We start from the raw sequence: 26,372 nt of genomic DNA, 5'->3' as shown, positions 1-26,372 counted from the left end.
TCTGTGCGTTTTGACCTACCCCCTGTGGCAGGTATTCCGGCTCATGGAGGGGTTATGTTGCTCGGCCGGGATGATATGTACTACGATCCCATTACATTGCACACCGATCTGCAGGCAGTTGCCATCCGAATTACTCTCCCCACTTTCACATTTTCCGTTTCTACTGTTTACACTCAATCGTCGTCTGCCGTTACTAGGGCAGACATGATGTAAATTATTGCTCATCTACCTGCACCATTTTTGTTGACTCGAGACTTCAATGCCCACCATCCCCTTTGGGGCTCTCCAGCATCCTGCCCGAGAGGCTCCCTGTTAGCAGACCTTTTCAACCACATCAATCTTGTCTGCCTCAATACCGGTGCCCTTACTTTTCTTTCGGACACAACTCTCACCTATTCCCATTTAGACCTCTCAAAGCAGACTGGGGGCTCTTCTCTTCCAGGGCGACATTCAGGATCAAAACTTCGCAAGCTGCGATAGTCAGGTCGCACACCTCACGGAAGTCATTCTCACTGCTGCTGCATATTCCATCCCTCACACTACTTCTTCTCCACGTCGCGTACCGGTCCCCTGGTGGACCGCAGCATGTAGCCGCTATACGTGCTCGTCGACGTGTTTTACGCGCCTTCAACCGCCACCCTACGATGGCGAATTGTATTAATTACGAACGATTACGTGCGCAGTGTCGTCGTGTTATTAAAGAAAGCAAGAAAGCCAGCTGGGCTGCTTTCACAAGCCCCTTCAACAGTTTTACTCCTTCTGTTGTCTGGGGTAGTCTGCGCCGGCTGTCTGGCACTAAGGTCCACTCACCAGTTTCTGGCTTGATGGTCGCGAATGACGTCCTTGTGGCCCCCTGCGGATGTCTCCAATGCCTTCGGCCGATTTTTCGCAGAGGTTTCGAGCTCCGCTCATTACCACCCTGCCTTCCTCCCCCGAAAACAGGCAGTGAAGGCAAGGCCACCTAACTTCCGCTCCTCGAATCATGAAAGTTATAATGCCCCATTCACCATGCGGGAACTGGAAAGTGCACTTGCCTGGTCACGGTCCTCCTCTCCGGGGCCTGATTCTATTCGTATTCAGATGCTGAAGAACCTTTCTCCTGCGGGTAAAGGTTTTCTTCTTCGTACTTACAATCGCATCTGGATTGAGGGTCATGTTCCCACATGCTGGCGCGAATCTATTGTCCCGATTCCTAAGCCGGGGAAGGACAAGCACTTGCCTTCCAGCTATCGACCCATTTCCCTTACCAGCTGTGTTTGTAAGGTGATGGAACGTATGGTTAACTCTCGTTTGGTTTGGCTGCTCGAATCTCGACGCCTACTTACCAATGTACAATGTGGATTTCGTAGGCGCCGCTCTGCTGTTGACCATCTGGTTACCTTGTCGACCTTCATTATGAATAACTTCCTGCAGAAGCGCCAGACAGTGGCAGTGTTCTTCGATTTGGAGAAGGCTTAAGACACCTGTTGGAGGGTGGGCAATCTCCGCACCATGCATACTTGGGGCCTTTGCGGTCGCCTCCCTCGTTTTATTCGTGCCTTTTTAATGGATCGAAAGTTCAGGGTACGTGTGGGTTCTGTCCTGTCCGACGCCTTTCGCCAGGAGCATGGGGTGCCACAGGGCTCAGGTTTGAGCGGTGGTCTGCGCCATAGCGATCAATCCAATAATGGATTGCCTCCCAGCTGGTGTATCAGGCTCCCTTTTTGTGGACGATTTTACCATCTACTGCAGCGCGCAGCGTACATGTTTCCTGGAGCGCTGCCTTCAGCGTTGTCTTGACCGTCTTTACTCCTGGAGTGTCGCCGATGGCTTCCGTTCTTCTGTCGAGAAGACTGTCTGTATTAACTTCTGGCGCTACAAAGAGTTTCTCTCACCGTCCTTACATCTCGGCCCCGTTGCTCTCCCATTCTGGGAGACAACAAAATTTTTAGGTCTTGCATTTGACAGGAAACTTAGCTGGTCTCTACATGCCATATTTGGCTGCCCGTCGTACTCGTTCCCTAAATGTCCTCCGTGTTCTCAGCGGAACGTCGTGGGGAACGGATCGAACCGTCCTACTTTGCCTATATCGGTCGATCGTCCGCTCATAGCTGGATTATGGGAGCTTTGTATACTCCTGCACGGCCGTCCATCTTACGCCGCGTCAACTCTATACAACATCAGGGGTTACGTCTTGCGATCGGAGCGTTCTACCCCCCAGGGGATCCACAACTCTTTTGTGGATACGTGCGTAGCGAGCACGGGACCCCGAGCTGATGTGGCCTTCCTTCCTTTCCGGGCTGCATACCTTCCCTTTCCGCATCCTTCCCCGTCCCCCATCTTCGCCCCCCCCCCCTCACCTCTGGCTCTTTCCTTCCTTTTCTCCCCCTCTGGGGGAATGGTTTGTGCCTACGTCTGGAGACGGACGCTTGTAAATGTACCACATTCTTCGCCTTCCTTACTTGTAAGTCTTCGTCCTTCCTTTGTCCCTCTCTTTTCCTTACCTCTTCTCTCTACCCTTTTCTCCGCTGCGGCGTTTGAGACCTCTTCTTTCCTTTCCCTTTCCCTTTCTCCTTCTTCCTCCCTGTGCGTGTCTGAAGGCCGACCCACGCACTTCCATGCGTAGCCGGTGACGGGGTAACGCGTAATTCCCCGCCCCGGGTAGACAGGTAGGACACGTACGTACCCCCTGGTAACGGCCAGGCCCAGGGAGGGGTGATTACCCGAGCTGATACCTTCCGAAAGTGCCGATTGGTCCCTCCGTCCGTTTGTCGGGAGGTGTGACCTGAGGTGTGAACAATCACCTAAGGCGGGAGTGCCCTCAGAGAGGGCCCCCACAAGGGAGGAGCGCGCCATCGGAGACGCCGGTAATCATGGGGGATTCTTCCGCAATGGTTTCCTCATCTTCCACTATGTCTGCTCACAAACGTAAGTTCACTGAGTCTCAACCACAGTCAGTTCTTCCATCGTTGCCACAGTTCCTTGTTGTTTCTCGGTCTGACGAAGGTCACGACTTCTCCACAGTCAACCCTTTCATAATTCAGAAAGGTGTCGACGCAATTGCAGGTCCTGTAAAGTCTTGTTCCAGATTACGGAATGGCACCCTGTTGTTAGAAACACACAGTGCCCTCCAGGCACAAAAATTGCTGCGTACCTCACTACTACACACTTTCCCTGTCCGGGTGGAACCGCACCGTACCTTAAATTCCTCGCGTGGAGTTGTTTATACACGCTCCCTCGATGGACTGTCTGACGAAGAAATTCAGCACTACCTGTCAGACCAGGGCGTAACGGCTGTTCATAGGGTTATGAAAAGGGTTGACACGAAGATCATTCCAACCCGCACTGTCTTTTTGACATTTGACAAAGTGCAACTCCCATCGAAAATCAAAGCAGGCTATGAGATAATTTCCGTTCGTCCTTACGTCCCAAACCCTACGCGTTGCTATCAGTGCCAGCGATTCAATCACACCAGCCAGTCCTGTTCTAATCCGGCCAAATGTGTTACGTGTGGCAGGGATGCCCATGAGGGTGCTTGTCCACCTCCATCCCCTCGCTGCATCAACTGTATGGGTGACCACGCTGCTTCCTCTAGAGATTGCCCAGTTTTTAAGGACGAAAAGCTCATCCAGGAAATAAGAGTGAAGGAAAAGGTGTCGACCTTTGCTGCTCGGAAGTTGTTCGCCAGTCGACAGCCCACCGTGCCTCAGACAGGCAAATACAGCACTGTCCTTGCTTCTCCTCGGCCAACAAAGGAGGCGGCCACGCAGACTTGCGACCTCACCTTTAGTGCCACGGTCGTCCGATCGGCCAGCGCAAAGATCGCCCGTTCAACTTCACCACTTTCGCCTGCCCACTCTTTGGCTCACCCTTCGTCGGGTTCTGCTAAATCTCGAGCCCAAAAGTCAGACACAAAGTCTTCGAAGAAAGAGCATACTCGTGAAGAGTTTTTACGTACGGCATCTTCACCACCATCGGTTCCTCCTTCCTCTAAACCTCATACTTCCAAGAAGGCTACAAAGAAACCCAGTTCCTCTCCTTCTCCGCCAAGGCGTGTCCCATCCACAGCGCCACCTGGCGGAAATCGCCCTCGGCCGTCTTCTGTGTCGCCGAGGCGCACTGCTGGTGGCCGGTCAACCGGCCGATCGCTGGTGGCAGGAGCTGCTCCTGAGCAACCTATGGATCAGGATCTTCTGCCTTCGGCCGAATGCCATTCCATGCTGTCGGTCGCAAGCTCTGAGCAGTCGTTGAGTTGACAGCACCCTTGGTCCCATTCCTCCATTTTCTGTTCACCCTATGTCCATTATCCACTGGAATATCCGCGGCATTCGAGCCAATCGGGATGAATTTTCGATCCTCTTACGATCCTACTCGCCGGTCATCTTCTGTCTTCAGGAAACAAAGCTGCGTCCTAATGACCGCTTTGTTCTCCCTCATTTTCAGTCCGTCCGATATGACCTCCCCTCTGTGGAAGGCACTCCAGCCCATGGAGGACTCATGATTCTTCTCCATGATACTCTCCATTATCATCCAATCCCCTTAGACAGTTCCTTCCAAGCTGTCGCCGTCCGTCTTTCCCTTTCTGGATACACGTTCTCTCTATGTACTGTATACATTCCATCGTCCACACTAATGGCACGAGCTGATCTCCTTCATCTTCTTGGTCAGCTTCCACCCCCCTATTTGCTGGTTGGGGACTTCAATGCCCACCACCCGCTTTGGGGATCTCCACATCCTTGTCCACGTGGCTCCCTATTGCTAGACGTCTTCCACCAAGCGGATCTAGTTTGCCTCAACACTGGGGTCCCCACGTTTTTGTCTGCCTCCACGACAAATTTATCTCATTTGGACCTTGCGATCGGTACTGTTCCGCTTGCTCGGCGCTTCGAATGGTTCGCCCTTGATGATACACACTCGAGTGACCACTTTCCATGTGTCCTTAGGCTGCAGCCTCAACTGCCATATATGCGCCCGCGACGCTGGAAGTTTGCCCAAGCCGATTGGACACTTTTTTCGTCTCTAGCGACATTCGATGACCGTCGCTTTCCCAGCGTCGACGATGAGGTCACACATATTACCGACGTTATTCTTACAGCTGCGGAACGTTCCATTCCACGCACCTCCGAATTGCCCCGGCGCCCCCCAGTTCCTTGGTGGAACGAGGCATGCCGTGACGCAATCCGTGAGCGGCGACGTGCTCTTCGCATTTTCCGTCACCATCCTACTTTAGCAAACTGTATCCGCTATAAGCAACTCCGTGCGCGATGCCGTCGCGTCATCCGCGATAGCAAGAAGGCAAGCTGGAAATTCTTTATTAGCTCCTTTAACACCTTCACTCCCTCCTCGGAAGTTTGGAGTCGGCTTCGACGGTTCTCAGGCGCGCCTAGTTTCTCCCCGGTCTCTGGGCTCACTGTCGCGCATGACACATTAGTGGACCCCGTCGCAATTTCTAACTCGTTGGGTCAGCACTTTGCCGAGATTTCGAGCTCTTCAAATTACCCGCCAGCGTTTCTCCCGAAGAAACTTGCAGCGGAAGTGCGACCTCTTGCTTTCTCCTCTCAAAATCGCGAAAGCTACAATACTGTTTTCTCCATGCGGGAACTCCAACATGCCCTCTCTTCTTCTCGCTCCTCCGCCCCTGGATCGGATGGTATCCATGTCCAAATGTTGCTGCATTTATCAACCCATAGTCTGCGTTACCTCCTTCGCCTTTATAATCGAATTTGGACCGACAGTACCTTTCCCAGACGATGGCGGGAAGCTATCGTCGTTCCCATTCCGAAACCTGGAAAGGACAAACATCTCCCCTCTAGTTATCGCCCCATTGCTCTCACGAGTAGTGTCTGTAAGATTTTGGAGCGTATGGTGACTTGCCGTTTAGCTTGGTGGCTGGAATCCCGCAGTCTTTTAACACCTGCCCAATGCGGATTCCGAAAGCATCGCTCTGCAGTTGACCATCTTGTTGCTCTCTCCACTTATATCATGAACAATTTTCTCCGGAAACGCCAAACAGTAGCAATATTTTTTGATCTGGAGCGAGCATACGATACCTGTTGGAGGACAGGCATCCTCCGCACACTGTTCTCTTGGGGCTTTAGAGGCCGGCTGCCCCTTTTTCTTCGCGAATTTATGGCAGAGCGAACATTTCGGGTGCGGGTGAACGCTACTCTCTCCCGTACTTTCTCTCAAGAAAACGGGGTACCCCAGGGCTCCGTGCTGAGTGTTGTACTGTTTGCCATCGCTATAAATCCAATTATGGATTGTCTCCTTCCTGACGTCTCGGGCTCCCTCTTTGTGGACGATTTTGCGATCTACTACAGCTCTCAACGGACCAGCCTTCTTGAACGACGTCTTCAAGGGTGTCTCGATCGCCTCCACTCTTGGAGCCTCGAAACCGGCTTCCGTTTTTCTCCCAGTAAGACCGTTTGTATTAATTTTTGGCGACGTAAGGAGTTTCTTCCGCCCTCCTTACATCTAGGTCCTGTCAACCTTCCGTTTTCAGACGTCACTAAATTCTTGGGTCTTATGTTTGACAGAAAACTGTGCTGGTCCTCCGTTTCCTATCTTTCGGCTCGCTGTCTGCGAACGCTCAACGCCCTCCGTGTCCTGAATGGTACCTCCTGGGGAGCGGACCGAGTGGTCCTTCTCCGCCTCTATCGCGCCTTAGTGCGCTCGAAATTGGACTATGGAAGCATCGTCTACTCCTCTGCTCGGCCGTCTATTCTTCGGCGTCTCGACTCTATCCACCACCGTGGATTACGTTTAGCGTCTGGAGCTTTTTACACTAGCCCTGTGGAAAGCCTTTATGCTGAGACTGCTGAACCTCCGCTGTCCAATCGGCGAGCGGTCCTTCTGAGCCGTTATGCTAGCCATCTGTCTTCCATGCCTGCTAATCCTGCCCACGACCCTTTTTTCGACGCCTCCTTTGATGTAGGGTATGCAGGCCGCTCCTCCTCCCTACTACCCCCGGGAGTCCGATTCCGTCAACTGCTCCATTCTCTTTCCTTCCGCTTTCCTAAAACCTTCTTGACAACTTGGGGTACAGCACCGCCTTGGCTTCGTCCCCGGATCTGTCTGCTCCGTGATCTTTGTCAATTTCCCAAGGATGGTACGCCTTCACTTGTTTATCGTCGGGCATTTGCTGCTCTATGTGCACAAATGACAGACGCCACCTTTATTTACACCGACGGCTCGAAAACATCGTTGGGTGTAGGGAGTGCCTATATTGTTGGCGACACCCCAAATCACTTTCGGCTTCCCGACCAGTGTTCGGTTTATACTGCGGAGCTTTTCGCTGTTCTCCAGGCTGTCCACTACATCCGCCGCCATCAGCAGATACAGTACGTAATCTGCTCCGATTCTCTCAGCTCTCTCCTCAGTCTCCAAGCTCTTTACCCTGTGCACCCTCTGGTCCACCGGATTCAGGACTGTCTGCGCTTGCTCCACCTAGGGGGCGTCTCGGTGGCGTTCCTCTGGCTCCCGGGACACGCTGGTATCTGTGGGAATGAGGCGGCTGATATAGCAGCCAAGGCTGCAGTTTCTCTTCCTCGGCCAGCTATTCAGTCGCTTCCCTTCACCGATCTACGGAGCGGTTTATGTCGCAAAGTTGCTCATTTATGGCATGCGCATTGGTCAGCACTTCCCCGCAATAAATTGCGGGAAGCGAAAGCCCTTCCTTGCGCTTGGACCTCTTCCTCCCGAACGCGTCGTCGGGAGGAGGTAATTTTAGCTAGACTCCGGATAGGGCACTGTCGTTTTAGCCATCGGCATCTTTTAAGCGGCGATCCTCCCCCACTCTGTCCCCACTGCTCTAAGCTGTGGACGGTAAGACACCTTTTAATTGAATGCCCCTATTTTAATCCGTTACGCTCCCGTCTACAGCTATCGCCTGATCTATCGTCGATTTTAGCAGATGACACGCGCTCAGCCGACCGCGTTCTCCAGTTTATTAGTGACAGTGAAATGACGTCAGTCATTTGAAGTTTTATCGGGGACCATCAATCCCCCTCTGTAGTGGACTTTTAAGCCTTGTTTCTGCTTTTCGTGTCCAATTTTTTGAGTTTTGTTCCCATTTTTGCTGTTTTCCATTTTCAGTTTTTATTCTTTCCTCAATCGCGGACCGGGCGCTAATGACTATAGCAGTTTTGCGCCCTAAAACCAAAATAAAAAAAAGAGCGTTCTATACTAGTCCCGTCAAGAGTCTTCATGCTGAAGCCAGTGAATTGCCACTAACCTATCGGCGCGATATACTGCTTTGTCGGTATGCCTGTCGGCTATTATCAATGTCCGACCACCCGTATTATCGTTCCTTTTTTGACGACTCTCTCAACCGTCAATACGGGTTGTATGTAATTGCCCTGCTACCCCCTGCAGTTCGCTTTCGTCGCCTCCTTCAGCAACTTGATTTTCCACTCCCTGCAACCTTTAGAGTGGGCGAGAGCCAAACGCCACCTTGGCTCCAGGCTCAGGTTCGCGTTCACCTTGACCTCAGCTCGCTCCCAAAGGTTACCCCAGCATCGGTATACCGCTCGCGGTTTGTCAAACTTCGTTCGAAGTTTATTAATACGATCTTCATACATACAGGTGGCTCTAAGACCAATGACGGTGTCGGATGTTCTTTCATTGTCGGGGCACACAGTTTCAAATACCGGCTCCATTGCCATTGTTCGGTCTTCACAGCTGAGCTGTTTGCCCTCTATCAGGCTGTTCTTTATATCAGCCACCACAGACATTCTGCTTATGTCATCTGCTCTGATTCCCTGAGCGCCATCCAGAGCCTCAGTGATCCGTATCCGGTTCACCCTTTCGTGCACCGGATCGAACGCTTCCTTCAGCATCTGGCGGACGATGGTTCTCTGGTTACCTTTGTGGGTTCCTGGCCATGTCTGTATCCCTGGGAATGAAGCTGCAGATGCCGCGGCCAAGGCTGCGGTACTCCAGCCTCGGTCAGCTTCTTGTTGTGTGCCTTCATCTGACTTTAGCAGGGTCATTTGTCAGCGCATTTTATCGCTGTGTCATGCCGATTGGTCTACACTTGCTGAAAACAAGCTTCTGGCCTTGAAACCTCTCCCCACGGCTTGGACCACCTCTTCACGCACTTCTCGGCGGGAGGAGGTCGTTTTGGCCCGGTTACGGGTTGGACACTGCCGGTTCAGCCATCTCCATCTGCTGAGGGCTGCGCCGGCGCCGTTCTGCCCATGTGGGCAATTTCTGACGGTACGCCACATTTTGACGTCCTGTCCGAATTTTAATACACTGCGCATTGATCTTGGCCTGCCATGTACTCTGCATGAAATTTTAGCGGATGACTCGGGAGCAGCTGCTCGCGTTCTTCGTTTTATCCACTTGACGAACCTGTCTGACATTTGATTATGCTGTTTTCTTTTAATCTCTTGCCTGTTAATGTGCCTTTTATAGTGTTGTCCTTTTTAGTTCCTGTTTTAACATTGTGCCTCGCAGTGCATTCATAATTTAGTCTGGGCGCTAATGACCACTGTAGTTGTGCGCCCTAAAACCACAAAAATATTCTTGATTTGACTGTCGTTGTGCACTCTACATGTTATATTCACCGCTAAGCTGTATACGAGGGTAGTGCGCTAGTATCTATTATCTGATCCTATGTTACGTTCTAAAAAGTACTTAAACTACACTACCTGCAGCGTTCCAGGTGTGCCAGTGTGGTAGAAACTTGTGTTGTTGGCCGTCCCCACCGAGCTAATATCAGTGTGAATGCTCCTGGCGCCGGGCTGGCCCAATGTCTTGAAGTTTGCTGCAGTTAACTACTGTTAGTTTATCCCGTCTTAATCTACATGAAACCTAAAATTCTCGGTACTGGGTCTTACTTGATTCCAGCGAGCAGCGATGAGTAAGCTGGTAGACACACCTCCTCAGGGCAAGACCTACTCAGCAGAAGACGGGATGACCCGCCAAGGCGCGGCGTGCACCTCGCTTGTGGACCCGTCTCTGGAGTACACGGACCCCACCCCGGACATCCACGCCCTCTTCCTGCAGTTCAACGACCGCTTCTTCAGGGGGCGCCTCGCCGCAGTGGAGGTGAAGTGGAGCTCCAGAATGACGTCGTAAGTTGCCTCATTCTGAGTTAGCACCAGTAAAATGTACGGTATACATGTCCTCAGGGTTCATGCAACAACCTTCTTCGACACACCACTTCCGGTAGCTGTGGAAGCATTCTTTTGCACAGCCGACTGTAACAGTCAGATGTCATTCAACCGTGTAGCACGGCGGTGGAACGATGTGTGTTTAGACTTCACCGCCCGAATCGCGGGGATTGTAAAATCCTCTATAAAAATCCTCAATCTCAAGTGGGGTGCGCGCTAATGAGATGCATGGTTGTTGAAGTGTAACAGTTCTTAGCGGGCAACCTCCGGGGAACCTGCTGCACCTCAGTTGCGTAAAACTTACCCAGGCCAGCAGTGCTCCATACAGGTGGAAATCATCTATTTTCCTAGGTGCTCGTGGGATGAATCTTTCGAAATCACACTGGACTCGCATTCGGGAGGACGACGGTTCAATCCCGCGTCCGGCCATCCTGATTTAGGTTTTCCGTGATTGCCCTAAATCGCTCCAGGCAAATGCCGGGATGGTTCCTTTGAAAGGGGAAGGCCGACTTCCTTCTCTAATCCGCTGAGACCGATGACCTCGCTGTTTGTTCTCTTCCCCCAAACAATCCAATCCAATCTTTAGAAATTTTTTCTTCTCCCAGTGGAAAGGGTGGGCCACTGGTATGTACAAACACACAAACGTAAGGGCTCGTGTAACCAATCCTCCTGATTCTGGCCGTATTCAGAGTGGTGGTATTTACAGTAACGGAACACATGCTGCTGGCCAGAATGTATTTTTCATAGTCATGTGGAAAGGTTTCACCCGTTTATATCCAAAAGGAAGTTCGTGGAATCTATGGCTCTTTAAAGTCAGTCATGTGCTTGTGCAATGGAACATTGTTTGGCGAAAACTTCTACTTTATACCAAGCAACTAACCTCCAAAAAGCTAGATGTCTTGGAGTATGCAAGAGAGACAGATGAGCACACCACCTTGAACCCCAGCAAAAGTCTTGTGACTTGCAGGGATCTCGTAGACAATCCCAGAGAACAACTGAAAAATGGGTGGGCTCAAGCAAGGATTGTTCACGGGAAAACTGTAATGAAAAGGGTGGATTTCGATCTAATGAAATTACTCCTTTATACTTCCATTTAACACGAAACTTCCAGAGCATGTCATGGCAGGTTTCCTTCGTCTCATTGAGCGTCCTTATTTCACACACTCACTGAGCTTTTTAAAGTACCAGCACTTTCGGCAGACTACTAGGAGATGTGAGAAGCCTCTTGCGACAAATATGGGAAGGCCGCCCATGGAGTAGTTGTTTGTCCATCTCATCTGTGAAAACTGCTCTGAGGATCACCCGGTCTGGAGTATGGACTATAGCGTTTGCCTTGAAGAGAGGAACACAGAAAATTAAAACCACTAAGTGTGTCTCGTGTGGCGTGGCCAGAAAGGTCTAAAAGGCCATGCAGCCCCTGATGTTCGCTACCTCCTTTGCGTTTGTTCTTAAACAGTCACTCCCTAAAACCGATGCTGCTACACAAACCATGATTGCCAGCGTCAGCACCTGACGTCTCCCAGCGCACTTGTTCTGCTGCAGTTTACTTCCCCCCAGAACACTTGACAGGGCTGTGGGTTGCTGCTGTTGCAGAGCTCCCTGCTCCTCCAAAAGTTCAGCATGGCCAACCGTCCAGTGCTTCTAATTCCACAGCCACGGTTGTGGCTCCGAGGCCCACTCAGGGCAAAAAACTAAAGACAAAGCGCCAACCATTGAGATATCTGGGAAACCAACTCTCCATTGATGTCTAACTCGTCCTCTGACGTGTCCACAGGTCGTGGTCCAGTGGCTAGCGTTGCTGCCTCTGGATCACAGGGTCCTGGGTTCGATTCCATGCCAAGTTGGGGATTTTCTCTGCCTGGGGACTGAGTGTTTGTCATCCTCATAATTTCATCATTATTCGTGACAGTGGCTAGATTGTATTGTGTAAAAATTGGTACGTTGATGACCGATCAGTTCGCGCCCGACAAACCAAACATCATCGTCGTCCTCTGACGTATCTCTTGTACCTTGATGTCGGACTGTGAAAATCATCTCGACCCGAAGTTGAGCCACCACACATGGCACGCTACCCTCCTAGGTTGAAAGATGGCGTGAAAGTGCCAACCCCCCCATAATAAATGACTCCCATTCTCCAGTGGAACGTTAATGGGTCCAGGACACATGTGGAGGAGCACCAGCTTCTAGCACAGGAACGCCCCCCCCCCCCCCCCCTGTGCATGTGTTTTTATTTTTTCACGAAACACATTTTAAAGTCTCGTACCCCTGTCCTACTTATCTGGAGTTATACACTCTACCACAAGGACGACCTCAGTAGGGAAAAACCGAGGGAAGGGTGATTTTCTTCGTAAATAACGCACACCTCTCCTCTGCTTTCCCCCTGGCTACTATCTGCAGGTAGTTGCAATTGAAATTCATGTGTGTTGGAAGATCACTATTTGCTCACTGTATTTACTTATGCCAGATGAAGTAAACTTTGGGGGTCTGACAGGTCTTACAAAACAACTCCCCTGACCATTTCTCCTCCTGGGAGACTTCAATGTCCATCTGTCTTGCAAGTCTCGACCTCCACTTGCCCTCAGGATCGGGCATGACATCTCACAGGCTGTGCATGCTAAACACAGGTACTCCCATCATTGTGCTGCATCCAGGCCATTATCAGTCATCGACCTCTTTTTGCTTTCCAACCCTCACTGACTGTTCAGTGGGCACTTACTGATTAAATTCATACCAATGACCACTTCCCACTCTGAATTCACTTACTGAATGGACTGTTGCTTGAACTGAAGCCACAAAAATGGTAAGCATGGCTAACTGGACGCTGTTGAGCTAGCTATCTGTTTTAACACTATGACAGGGTCCAGGAATGGGTGGACCACATCATGAGTGATCCATCATGGAACTCACTTACCAATCTCAAGTCTTCAGGTCATCCTAGACGGCGACCTGTGCCTTGGTGGATTGATTAGTGAAAGGCATGTGGCTGTTCGACAGTTAGATGCCACTCAGCAGCAGACACCTCATAGCCTTTAGAAAGAGCAGGAAAATCCCATGTCAAGCTTTCTTGAATATCAACTGTGCCTCTTGTTCTAAGAAAGTATGGGAAACCATCAGGATGGTTTCTGGTAAACAGCCATTTAACAATAACAGTAATGCTGAAACAGAAGTGTCTCCAAAAAGTGCCCAGACACATTGCTGAGATGAGGCACAGCATTTTGCAGTGATCCGGTGTTTTGCTGCTACCATACTACTGCAGAGAGGGGCAAGTTGGTGAGTCTTAAAATTGCATTTTCTCCTTGTGGAGCTGGAATCGACACTAAGATTCCTGATACTGCACCTGAGGATCAAATCTGGTACTTCATGCTTAGACATTTGCCAGCAGCGTCAAAGGAAATCGTCTTCGAATGTTTTAATCTTAGATGGCAGACAAGTCACTCTCCAAACTCCTTGAGTGAGGCAGTTTTGATACCTCTCCTCAAACCGGGAAAGGACTGCACACCTCAGTAAATGGAGCGTCACCTAAGAGAGCTGTGTAGGAAAGACCGTGGAGGGAATGATTAACCGTCGTCTGATCTGGACGTTAGAGACTAGGCGGCTGCTTAGCCGCTCCGCATAGATTGCAGAGATTTCAGTCCACTGTCAACATGACCCTATTACAGGCGGCTGTTCGGCAGGCTTTGCCATATAAACATCACTGTATCGCTATATTCTTAGATATCAGCAAGGCGTACTACACTACTTGCAGACACAGTATTCTCGAGCAACTCCGTCAGTGTGGTTTCGTGGCCACCTCTTCTTCATACGGTCCTTCCTGTCAAAGCGCTTTTTTTTTAGGTTCAGAGTTGGACGTGCTGTCGAATTGTATTGAGGAGGAGTCTGGTGTTCCTGAGGGCAGTGTTTTAAGTGTTGTGCTCTTTGACATCGCCATTAACAGTATCACGACTACGATAAGGAGGCCTGTGCAGTGCTCCTTATTTGTGGATGACTTTGCTTTTTTCTGTTCGTCTCCAGGGTTGCAACAGCGACTGACAGTTGTAACAGAGTAGAGAGCTTAGAGGAGTGGACTGAAGAGACGGATTTTCAGTTTTCTGGGTAGGTAGGTAGGTGTGTCGGTTTCATTTTAATCGTTATCACACTAATTTACCTGGCTCTCATACGAGACATACCTGTCTACATAAAGACCTAGTGAGGTTTCTTGGCCACATTTTTACTCCAACCAGTCGTGGTTACCGCATCTGAGATATGAAAAAGCCAGAACCCAGACGGCAGTGAGTATCATAAAGTGCATTAGCCACAGGCAGGGTATGTCTGCTCCAGTTTTATAGAGCGTTTGTACGTTAACAGCTAGGCTGTGGCAGGAGAGCGTATGGGACTGTGAGGCCATCTTATTTGAATGTTGATGCTATCCACCATGAGAGGATTAGGTGCTTACAGGACCAGCCCTGTACCCACTCTCTGAGGCTGTGGGGCTGCCGCTCACCAATTGGTGGCGGCATACCACGGTGCATCAGTCATCTAAGTTCCTCGCAACTCCGACTTCCGCTGCATAAAACACTGTTGCTTGTCTACTTTTGGAACTCCTTTTCTCAAATTGTCCAGAGCAACAATGCCATTTGGATAGGTGTGAAGTATGTGCTGGAGTCACTTTGTGTGGAACATGTACAGTCACAAATCCAGGATTTTAACTGCCTACCACAATGGTTACGGAAGAGGCCCAGGGTGATATTAGATATAGTGCAGTACACGAGATACTAAAATTCTGCATATGTTTAGTACTTTATTTTCTGCCATTTTAATTGAACACCACAAGTCCACAGCTGTCTTTACAGATGGGTCGAAACGGGGGACTGTTTTCAATCATCGTATCCTCGAGGTCACCTGGGTCGAGACTTCACCATATTCGACACGAAACTCTGTGCGACCTTGGGGGCGCTGGAGCAGATGAGACGCTATTAGACTGCTAAATTCATTGTCTGTTCAGATTCTCTGAGTGCCCTTCGCTCTCTACAACGTCTGTGTACAGCAGATAAAGTAGTCCAGAATATCAAGAACTCTGTCCCAGCTACAACAAACAGGGGAGGAATTGTCTTTCTTGGGGACCAGGGCATTGCAGGGTGGATGTAGTAGCAAAGGAGGCGTGTAGCGATCCTCAGTTATTTCAGTGTGCTGTCCCCCTGCATGTCATTAGGTCGCTGTTGAGGTACAGTCATGTGTCGGTGGGAAAACGAGTGGCTGGAAGTGATTGATATCAAGGTACGTCAAGTAATGCCCACTGCACGGCCGTGGCGTACTTCCTTCCAGCCATGAAGACGCGATAGGGGCCTCATCACTCACGTTCATATAGGTCACAGACCTCTGACGTATGGCTTCGTGCTCCGGCGAGAGAACCATCCAGTGCGTGGAGCTTGTGGCGTGCAGATCACTGTGCACCACGATTTACTCGACTGTGTTTCATTTTCAGATCAGAGAGCAGCTGCAAATTTACTGGCAGATCTCCTCTCTAGTTTAAGTGAAGTTGAAACGGAGTTAGTTTTGAAAGGTTGGTGATCTGTCCAACTTGTTTCATAAAATTTTAAAGATATATTCGTAGTCTGTTAACACGCACTTTTTTCGTAAGTGCTCACCCTGTCACATTATCCTGTGTCTCGTGTAGCTCTTCTGTGGTTTTACGTAGGTCTAATCCCCACCTTTCACCCTCCTCTGTTGTATTAAGGCCTGTGACATTGTGATTGTGTGGATCCATGTGAGGGAGGTGGAGTGAATATCATTTTAAAGGTTTCCTCCTCACAGTGCGAAACAATTTTGGACATTTTATCCAAATTAATTTCTTTTAATATGTATAAGGGCGCTGATAACTTCGGCGTTGAGCAGTGTAAGCTACACGCACACTTGAGATTTGGTGCATCTAAGGAAATATGAATCTGAACTAAAAGTTTTTTTTCTTTGGTAGAATGAAAACTGGTGAACATTGTCACTGTCTCACAAGGGAATAAAGCTAAATCAACAATCCTAACCTTTCTTTAGCGCAGTCATACTAGACCTCTTGGAAACATGTTATTTGTTGCTCTTGACACACAGAGATCATTCTGAAAATGACAAATAGCTGACGTGTTCATGTTGCGGACAGTGTAGACTGTAGATTAAGATAAAGTCGGTGTTCATATGAAAAATACAGCGCGTTTTGCGAACAAACGTAATGGCATCGGCGTATCATTCATATAAGGGTGTCGCTAGAGGAAATTAATAAATGATACGGCCAACTGAGCAGAAATTTGTCTAAACTATTTGTTAGAATTTGGAATATCAATGTTACTGGGAAATGTCTCCAAAGTTAAGATCATCTTGTTTCAGGGTGTCCGTCTAAAGTTAAATTTATGTTTCTACACATTTCTGATCTTCATGTGTTAGTCATCGCTTATGCTCCCACGATTACGAAAATAATTTTAGTAACCTTAGACTGAAACGCCAGTTTCACTATTAACCGAACTCAAAATTCAGCTAAAGTACTTTGAATCAATGAGTTAGGTTTCTGACAAGTAAAAGTTGAGATTTTAATGTTAGAGCTTATTCTTAAACTGCTAAAATACTGACGTGCAGTCTTCATTCCATGATGGAGTTAAAAAATCAACGCCCTGTCGTCGAAGCAACACAATCTGAGTTCGCAGTTCTGCCTCATGAAATCATGTCTTATTAGTAACATAAAATTTTTTTCTGTTTTGATCGTTAAGTATTTTTATTAACATACGCTAACGAGATGAAAATAAATTTTTGTGTAATTAATAGTGCTGAGGTCGCTACATTCCAGTGAGTCACAATTTCAAATGTGTGGTCAGTTTTCAAACTTTCTCGCACGCTGACTCACTGCTTGTTCACTGCTTCCATTCGCCTTACGTTTACCACTTGAGTATGCTAAACATAAATTATTGAGCCACACGCCTGCTCTCGGTGGCGTGATTTTCGTGCAGTTATTTAGTTGTTCAGGAATGAAAATTCTATCAGCACTGGCAATTTAAATTGCACGTTGTCGAAATGTTCCATCGTGGTACTATAGGAGTAAGGTGTGTATAGTTTAAATATCTGTAGACACACATCGCCATTTCGTGCTAGCCATTCAGTATTGCTCATATGGTGGCAGTAAGTAGTCGGCACAAACTGCAAGTCTTCAGAACGTGTAACTCACATGCTCCACCTGTTTTAGGAATGTCGGTGTTTGCACGTACGAAGGAGAGGATGGACTGTGCACTATCAGACTAAGTGAACCGCTTCTGAAACTGCGTCCGAGGAAGGACCTAGTTGAAACACTTTTGGTAAGTACATCATGTGCTATCGTATTAAAATGACAAATACAGATTTTAGAAACGGTTGCACCGTTAATATAAAAACACATTTGTCTCTTACCTTTTCTGGACTCACCCCTAATCCTTGCCTCATGTCCCTGGATCCACGTTCATTGGCAATTTATGCTGAACAGTAGCTGTAAGTGCTCTTGCAGATGGTACGATCCCTTCCTTGAGGTAAGTTGCTAAAGCTGGTTTTCGATGTGGTGGTGTGTTCCTACATGAGGCTACCGTAGTCAGATGGGCTTCGCTTTGACTTAGAGCTATGGACATGTTATCCAGCTCCTAGATTGTAAATATTATTGTGAGCAATATTGTCACGTAGAAGGTGTAAGTAGATGAATGACGAACACTAACTTCACTTAACGAAGGTTTATTCAGCACTTGCACATACAAGAGATAAGAGTTAACTGCCTTCGGCCAGAATACATACAGTACATATACAGGTACATCATATTTCAGTACAATGATTCTTCACATTTGTGGATACTTCTAGAATGTACTCGAACCGAATATAGAAATTAAAGTTGTATAGTCCAGGTGAGTTTTGAACTCACGACACTCCATGCAACAGTTTAGTATCATAACCACGGTGCTACTTAGCACATATGAAAATATTGTCGCAGAAAAAGCTATAATACGTAGCTTATAGGGATGATATTCAGACTGCGGGATAATGTTGAGCCGTCTGTGGACAAAACTGACAATACCTTTCGCAGTCTCTCGCATGCCAGTCTGAAAAAGACACGAAGAGCATTGTCATTAGTGCACCGAAATGTGTTTATCATTGCCGGCAATGTGAGATGTTAGGGCAGATGAGTACAAAAACAGAAATGTTAGAAGTGGATCCTAAGATTGGCTCAGAAAATGCAGGAAATTGTACTGTACAGCTACGAAAGATGACATTTAAAATAAATTTAATTAATGAAAAGTTATAATTTGATGTACATGTAGTTGTTCGTTGTTCTGAACACAAGCTCTTAGTGTAGTTACTATTCCTGGACAAGATTACGTAACTGTCTCAAATACTAAGAAGTTAAAGTGAATTCGTAAACTGTAAGTCTACACCGCAAAGCAGTAGCAAGGTGCTCAAGCGTAGTAGATAACCGATGACTTGGTGGAATTGCGTCTCCGATTCTATTTTGATTTTTGGTCTTGTGATATGGACGTCCGCACAAATTTATCAAGGAGGGGTGGGACAACAAACGTGTGAAATTGCCATTTTTTATAAGAGTTGTTTACTTTAGACACATAGTATGACACAAGAACCAAATTTTATTGTATCCTCTCAGTATTTGTTAGAGTACGTTGATACTTAAAACCTACAAAGAAACATGAGTAATGCAGAAATAGCGAAAGTCAAAGAACAGTCTCTCTGCGATGAGCCGTGTGGTGGTACATTTCGCTAAACGAAAGGTTTGGCTGGGTATCAATCAAATATTGGGAGATAGACCTAAAAAGCTTTGAGAATGGCTTTCTTTTTTCAATTTCATTTCTCACAACAGGTTTTCGTGAGGGTCTTTGACGCTCCTTAAATCATTATTTCATCCACTTTTCTTCTTTCTACAACAAAGTTGAGTATCACAGCAGTAGCATTTTTATCGTCCAACTTTCACATATTCGACTTATTTTTGCGCCCAAGGAATAACTTTACTGCTTAATAAGTAGGCCTGTGTTATAGTGCTAATACAGTAAAGGGAACTACAAAAAGCTTTACATACAGGCATTTAGCAATAAGTTACTATGTTATGAATTTATGCATCTTCAATTCTAGAATATGTACACTCTGGCCATTAAAATTGCTACACCACAAACATGACGTGCTACAGACGCGAAATTTAACCGATAGGAAGAAGATGCAATGATATGCAAATGATTAGCTTCTCAGAGCATTCACACGAGGTTGGCGCCGATGGCGACACCTACAACGTGCTGACAAGTTTCCAACAGATTTCTCATAAACAAACAGCAGTTGACCGGCGTTGCCTGGTGAAACGTTGTTTTGATGCCTCGTGTAAGCAGGAGGAATGCGTACCATCACGTTTCCGACTTTGATAAAGGTGGGATTCTAGCCTATCGCGATTGCGGTTTATCGTATCGCAACATAGCTGCTCGCATTGGTCGAGATGCAATGATTGTTAGCGGAATATGGAATCGGTGGGTTCAGGAGGGTAATACGGAACGCCGTGCTGGATCCCAATGGCCTCGTATCACTAGCAGTCGAGATGACAAGCATCTTATTCGCACGGCTGTAACGGACCGTGCAGCCACGTCTCGATCCCTGAGTCAACAGATGGGGACATTTGAAAGCCAACAACCATCTGCACGAACAGTCACAGGTAGTTTGCAGCAGCATGGAGACCATGGCTGCGATTACCCTTGACGCTGCATCACAGACAGGAGCGCCTGCGATCGTGTTCTGAACGACGATCCTCGGTGCACTAATGGCAAAGCGTCATTTTTTCGGATGAATCCAGGTTCTGTTTACATCGTCATGATGGTCGCATACGTGTTTGGTGACATCGCGTTGAACGCACATTGGAAGCGTGTATTCGTCATCGCCATACTGCCGTATCACCCGGCGTGATGGTATGGGGTGCCATTGGTTACACGTCTCGGTCACCTCTTGTTCGCATTGACGGCACTTTGAACAGTGGAAGTTACATTTCAGATGTGTTATGACCTGTGGCTCCATCCTTCGATCCCTGCGAAACCCTACATTTCAGCAGGACAATGCACGACAGCATGTTGCTGGTCCTGTACGTGCCTGGCCAGCACATTCTCCAGATCTCTCTCAAATTGAAAACGTCTGGTCGGTGGTGGCCGAGCAACTGGCTCGTCGGAATACGCCAGTCACTACACTTGAACTGTGGTATCGTGTTGAAGCTGCATGGGCAGCTGTACCTGTACACGCCGTCCAAGCTCTGTTTAACTCAATGCCTAGGCGTACCAAGGCAGTTATTACGGCCAGAGGTGGTTGTTCTGGGACCTGATTTCTCAAGATCTATGCACCCAAATTGCGTCAAAATGTAATCATATGTCAGTTCTAGTATAATATATTTGTCCAATTAATTCCCGTTTATCTGCATTTCTTCATGGTGTAGCAATTTTAATGGCCAGTAGTGTACTATGTATGGAACTAGGGTTCGCGATACACACACATGGGGTTACGCAGACTAAAATAACGTTGACAGGACTTCCTCAGCACCATAGCAGAAAAAAGAAACCGTTTGCGCACACACACACACACACACACACACACACACACACACACACACACACACACACACACACACACACACGTTAAACCAAACATTGAAATAACTAGTGACTTACCTATGCATTCGAGGATATTGCTTTTTTTTTTTTTTTTTATGCGAACCGCCAAGCGACGTGCGCGCATCGCACATCGGGAGGGGGAGGAGGGGTGGGTAAAATGTTACAAGAGATCTGCAAATTCCGGGACTTAAAAACAGCTCATGCAGCCAGGTGATACACTGTACGTATATCTGCTCAAGTTGGAGATGACGAGATACATCAGCAACCAAAAGTAAGAACGATCTAACAAATCGTAATCAGTTTTCAACGTCAGAAGTCTTGGAACTTCTTTGAGAACTCGTTACGAAATGTTTAAATTATTGATATTGTTTTTCTGGTCTACAGATGACTGTCTTGAATTGCGGGAATAGTTTCAAGTCAAGAACTGGAAGCTGATTTTTCTGTATTGTGGTTCAGCGGCCGTAATGAACCGCACGTCCGCTGCGGTCGCAGGTTCGAATCCTGCCTCGGGCATGGATATGTGTGATGTCCTTAGGTTAGTTAGGTTTAAGTAGTTCTAAGTTCTAGGGGACTTATGACCACAGCAGTTGAGTCGCATAGTGCTCAGAGCCATTTGAACCATTTGAGACACACACACACACACACACAAACACACACACACACACACACACACACACACACACACACACACTCACTTACGTGTATGTGTATATAAGCTTGATAGTCACACAAGTCGTCTCGTATCCACACCAGCTTTCGTTTCCTCTTGCGGGAATACAGGTGTCGCTGCGAGCAAGGGGTTGCGTAGACGGGGACGCTACGTCGGCGTATAACGAGTTAGGTCCCTGAGTCTGTCAGGGTGCATGTTCTAATAGACGATGCAGTTCCATCGAAGCGTAGCATCCGTGTTCGGGTCGTACTTCGGTACGAATTTTCATTTCGTATCATGAATTTGTGTCCAAATGCAGCTGCAGTCGGAAAAATTTCCCTGAATTGTATCAATTTTTGTTTGATAGCGTCAATCTTGTCAGCTATATTTTACCAAATGCTGCTTCCCTTGAGTAATAATGGTGGTGGTTTACCCTTGATTCAGTTTTTTCCCTGATGACCGTTGAACCACCGTTCATTCCTGGTCCCCACAAGTGCATCATACCGTCTTTGCGGCTGGTGTAACGATGCTCCGGTGAATGTTTTTCCAGCTCATAATAGTGTGATGGCGTATTAAGCACCTCGCGTGGCCTTCAGACGATACGAAAAATAAAGTAGTTACCATTCAGCATTGAATGCTGTGGCCTCTCCACTTTCTCTTTCGGAAAAGTGGGTAGACGCCACTGTATTCCTAATTCCAGGCGTAGATGATCCTACACGTAAGGACGATGAAAGAACGGACATGCAAAATTACAACGTACTTTACATTTGTTTGCTACAGAAATCTGAAACTTTTTCTGAGTTCAGATATAATAATTTCCTACAGACTGAAAAGCTTATGTCGATGAATCAGAACAGTTTCAGAAAGCATCGCTCATGTAAAACCCCATTGCAAACTATTAACGAAGGTACGAGCCTATGGAACGGGTTCCCATATATAATTCGAAGACGTCTTAAGTAATACAACCAGTATGTTGTCCTCGACGCCGAGTGTTCATCAGAGAAAAGGATACCGTCGGGAGTGCACTAGGGAAGTGTCATAGGACCACAGCTGTTTCCTGTATACATGAATGATCTGGCGGTCAGGTTGGGCAGCAATCAACGCTTGTTTGCTGATGATGCAGTGGTGTAAGATAGTGTCGAACGTGATTATTGGATGATATGACGACTTAGAAAAATTCGTAGTTGGTATGATGAACGGCAGCTAGCTCTAAATACAGAGAAAAAGCGGATAAGTAGGAAAAAGAAACCTGAAGTGTTCGGATCCAGCATTAGTAGTGTCCCGCTTTGACAGTCAAGTCGTTTAAATACACGGAATTAAGTTGGAAAGCGACGTGAAATTGAAAGAACATGTGACGATTGTAGTAAGAAAGGTGAATGGCTGACTTAGGTTCACTGGGGAATTCTAGGAATGTGTGGTGCATCTATAAAACCGATTGCATATCCGTATTTTACGGACTGTAGGACGTACTTCTTTCTTTGGAAAACTACCTCCAAAATTCAGATGTATCTTGTACTTCAAATTGGTGTAAAAATGTCCAACTTTGATTCAAAATTCCCACCAGTCGTAAAAATGGCCATATATTCGATGCCGCGGAAAACTTCTATCTGGCAACATTGGATTCAACTGGCAGCAGCAGTGCACCGATGCGAAGAAAATGATTTGCGTGGATTCACAAGCTTGCTGACACTGCCTCTCTCCCCTCCCGCCATCACAAACCCAGGCCACTGTGTAGACAATGATGTCTGAACTGAAAGTGATTTATGTTGTCGGTAACAGTACAATATTTTTGCTAGTAGCTAGTTTCGTGACGGAAAAAAAATTGTATTCATATGATGCAGGTTATAAATGGAACGTAACGGCATATTCAGAACATGGAAACAGAACACCTGAACTGCAATTTCGGTCCACTAACAGAAAAAACCAACGGCGACTGGCGGGCTAGAAAAGAAAAACTGTAAAAAATTTGGAAGAGTAAATAATGGACTGAATGCAAACTGGCCGAAACTAGACGGTGACGTATTGAAATGGATCCAAGGATACGGTCAAAATGGCACTGGAAGTAATACAAAAATGTTTCAAATAGACGCTCGTAAGCTAGCGCTACAGTGGAATTTAAGACTTTAAGGGTAGAGTTCGTTGGTACAAAAGATTTATCAAGCGTAATGACTTAGCATGCGAACCAAAATATCTCGGAAAGAAAAGAAGTTCAAATGACGATTTTCAGAGATTTTGTAGGTCAGTTCGGGTTCGTAAACTAAGACCGTATTTAGGTAATTGACCCTAAATAACAAAGTGTGAGGTCATCCATATGAGCGCTAAAAGGAATCCGTTAAACTTCGCTTACACGATAAATCAACGAAATCCAAAGGCCATAAATTGTATTACGAACAACTTAAATTGCAAGGAACACAAAGAAAATTTTGTGGGTAAGGCTAAGCAAAAACTTCCAAAATGTAACAGATCTACTAAGGAGACTGCTTACACTATGTTTGTGCGTCCTCTTTTAGGATACAGCTGCGCGGTGTGGGATCCTTAGCAGATAGGACTGACGGAGTGCACCGAAAAAGTTCAGACAAGGGCAGCAAGTTTTGTATTATTGCGAAATAGGGGTGTGTGTGTGTCACTGAAACGATAGAGGATTTGAGGTGGACATAATGTGTGTGTGTGTATCAAAACAAAGGCGTTTTTCGTTGCGGCAGAATCTCCTCACGAAATTCCAATCACAAACTTTTTCCTCCGAATACGAAAACATTTTGTTGACACCGACCTATATAGGGAGAAAAATGGTTCCAATGGCTCTGAGCACTATGGGACTTAACTTCTGAGGTCATCAGTCCCCTAGAACGTAGAACTACTTACACCTAACTAACCTAAGGACATCACATCCTTGCCCGAGGCAGGATTCGAACCTACGACCGTAGCGGTCGAGCGGTTCTAGACTGTAGCGCCTAGAACCGCTCGGCCATCCCGGCCAGATATATAGGGAGAAACGATCCCCATGATAAAATAAGGGAAATCAAAGCTCGTACGGAAAGATATAGGTGTTCGTTCTTTCCGCGCGCTGCAAGAGATTGGAATAATAGAGAATTGTGAAGGTGGTTCGATAAGCTCTCTGCCAGGCACTTACATGTGCTTTGCAGAGTATCCATGTAGATGTAGTGTCTGGATTTGCAATCTAATAATAAAATGCTAGAAATGCAATTTTTAAAAAAAATTGCGTAAAAATTCAGGTGCGTCTCAGTAAAATACGGTACTGCGACCTATTTTGAGCACTGGCATTGTTCGGGATCCGTACTGGGTCCGATTAAAGGAAGACATCAAAGCAGTTCAGAGGCACGATGCTAGATTTGTTACCGATAGGATCAAACAGCACAAGAGTGTTAGGGAGATGCTTCGGAAACTAAAATTGGAATCCCTGGACGAAAGGCGACGTTCTTTCCGTGGAACAGTATTGAGAAAATTTAGAGAACATGCATATGAAGCTGATACCAGAAAGATTCTACTGCCGCCAACATACAGTTCGCATAAGATAAGGTGCTAGAAATCAGGGCTCATACGGAGGTATATACACAATGGTTTTCCAAATGGTCGAATGTTTGTGAAATCTTATGGGACTTAACTGCTAAGGTCATCAGTCCCTAAGCTTACACACCACTTAACCTAAATTATCCCGAGAACACACACACACATGCCCGAAGGTGGACTCGAACCTCCGCCGGGACCAGCCGCACGGCCCATGACTGCAGCGCCCAAGACCGCTCGGCTAATCCCGCGCGGCACGGTTTTCCCCCCTTGGTTCAGTCTGCAAGTCGTACAGGAAAGGAAACGACTAAAAGGTGTTCAGGGTACCCTCCGCCACGCACCGTGTGGTGGTTTGTGGAGTATGTTGTAGACGCAGAACGTAAATCTAATTTATCGCAGTTGGCAGACTGTCCTGGTGTACTCGCGTCAGATTGCAGTCGAACGTTCGGAGCGCTGTTTGGTGAGGCCTGATCTGAGCCAAATGAGAGTTACGCTGCCTTGCCTTAGAGAGGGAGCACGTTAGCAGAGGAGGCCGTGGTCTCTTAGAGTGCAGTGTGTGCTCGTGTCGTGTTGCAGCACGAGATGATCCACGCCTACCTGTTCGTGCGCAACAAGGACCGCGACCGCAGCGAGCACGGGCCGGAGTTCCACAAGTACATGCGGCGCATCAACCGCGAGGCGGGCACGTCCATCACGGTGTTCCACGAGTTCGACGACGAGGTGGAGTTCTACCGGCAGCACTGGTACCGCTGCGACGGGCCCTGCCTCCAGTGGCGGCCCTGCTTCGGCACCGTCAAGCGCTACAGCCGCTGCCCCCCCGGTCCCAGGGACTCGTGGTGGCGCCGCCACCAGCAGCTCTGCGGCGGCACCTTCCGCAAGATCCACGGCCCCGAGGGCTACGTCAAACCCACAAAGGAAGGTGCGGGAACTTCTCACTCGTCTAAACTCTCTTCTCTGTGACCTGGCGCGCTGCCTCGACAGTGCTACTGTGCTCTTAAAACTGGTTGTTTCGTCAGCATGTCATCACTGTGGACCTCTGAAAGGCATTTATTTCTCATAAGATGGACTTCGGGGCTCTTACACCGAGATAATAGCGTCTAAAACTATAGGTTCCTAACTGCTGGCTTGCCGAATAAAGATTCGGCTGGCAGAACAGGGATGTGAGCGAGGGCTTTCTAGCTACGTGTGCTGCAGCAGTACAAATTCCTCTGCGCATAATTATACCTGCGCATATTCAGTGTTTGGAGGAATGTAACAAGTGGCGATAGGGAAGCGTGCATACAAATCGGGAATGGCAAATGATATTTAAGGTGGGTAGGACGTCAAACTGGCAGACTTGGAGCAGGAAAGGCACCACAGGACATTTAAATTTCCACTGTCTATACTTTTACAAATAAATTCATAAAACTTTGTCAGTATGACCAGGAAGGGTTCAGGATTCACGCTCATAGAAGTGGAATTTCAAAAATATAAAAAAATATATTT

At 47.5% G+C, this 26,372-nt stretch overlaps 1 protein-coding gene across 1 annotated transcript; it reads left to right on the top strand.

The window, feature by feature from the left end:
* Positions 1-9,840: 9,840 nt before the first annotated feature.
* Positions 9,841-25,847, top strand: LOC126263584 (DNA-dependent metalloprotease SPRTN-like). The gene is made up of 3 exons (XM_049960677.1): positions 9,841-10,058; positions 17,296-17,404; positions 25,464-25,847. The coding sequence occupies exons 1-3, from the start codon at positions 9,841-9,843 to the stop codon at positions 25,845-25,847; spliced, it is 711 nt and encodes a 236-aa protein (XP_049816634.1).
* The last annotated feature ends 525 nt before the right edge of the window (positions 25,848-26,372 follow it).

Source organism: Schistocerca nitens, chromosome 6 (assembly GCF_023898315.1).
Source record: "Schistocerca nitens isolate TAMUIC-IGC-003100 chromosome 6, iqSchNite1.1, whole genome shotgun sequence".
In the NCBI taxonomy this organism is placed as follows: Eukaryota; Metazoa; Arthropoda; class Insecta; order Orthoptera; family Acrididae; genus Schistocerca; species Schistocerca nitens.
The sequence above is the reverse complement of the archived record's forward strand: the minus strand, read 5'-3'. Positions and strand labels throughout refer to the sequence as shown.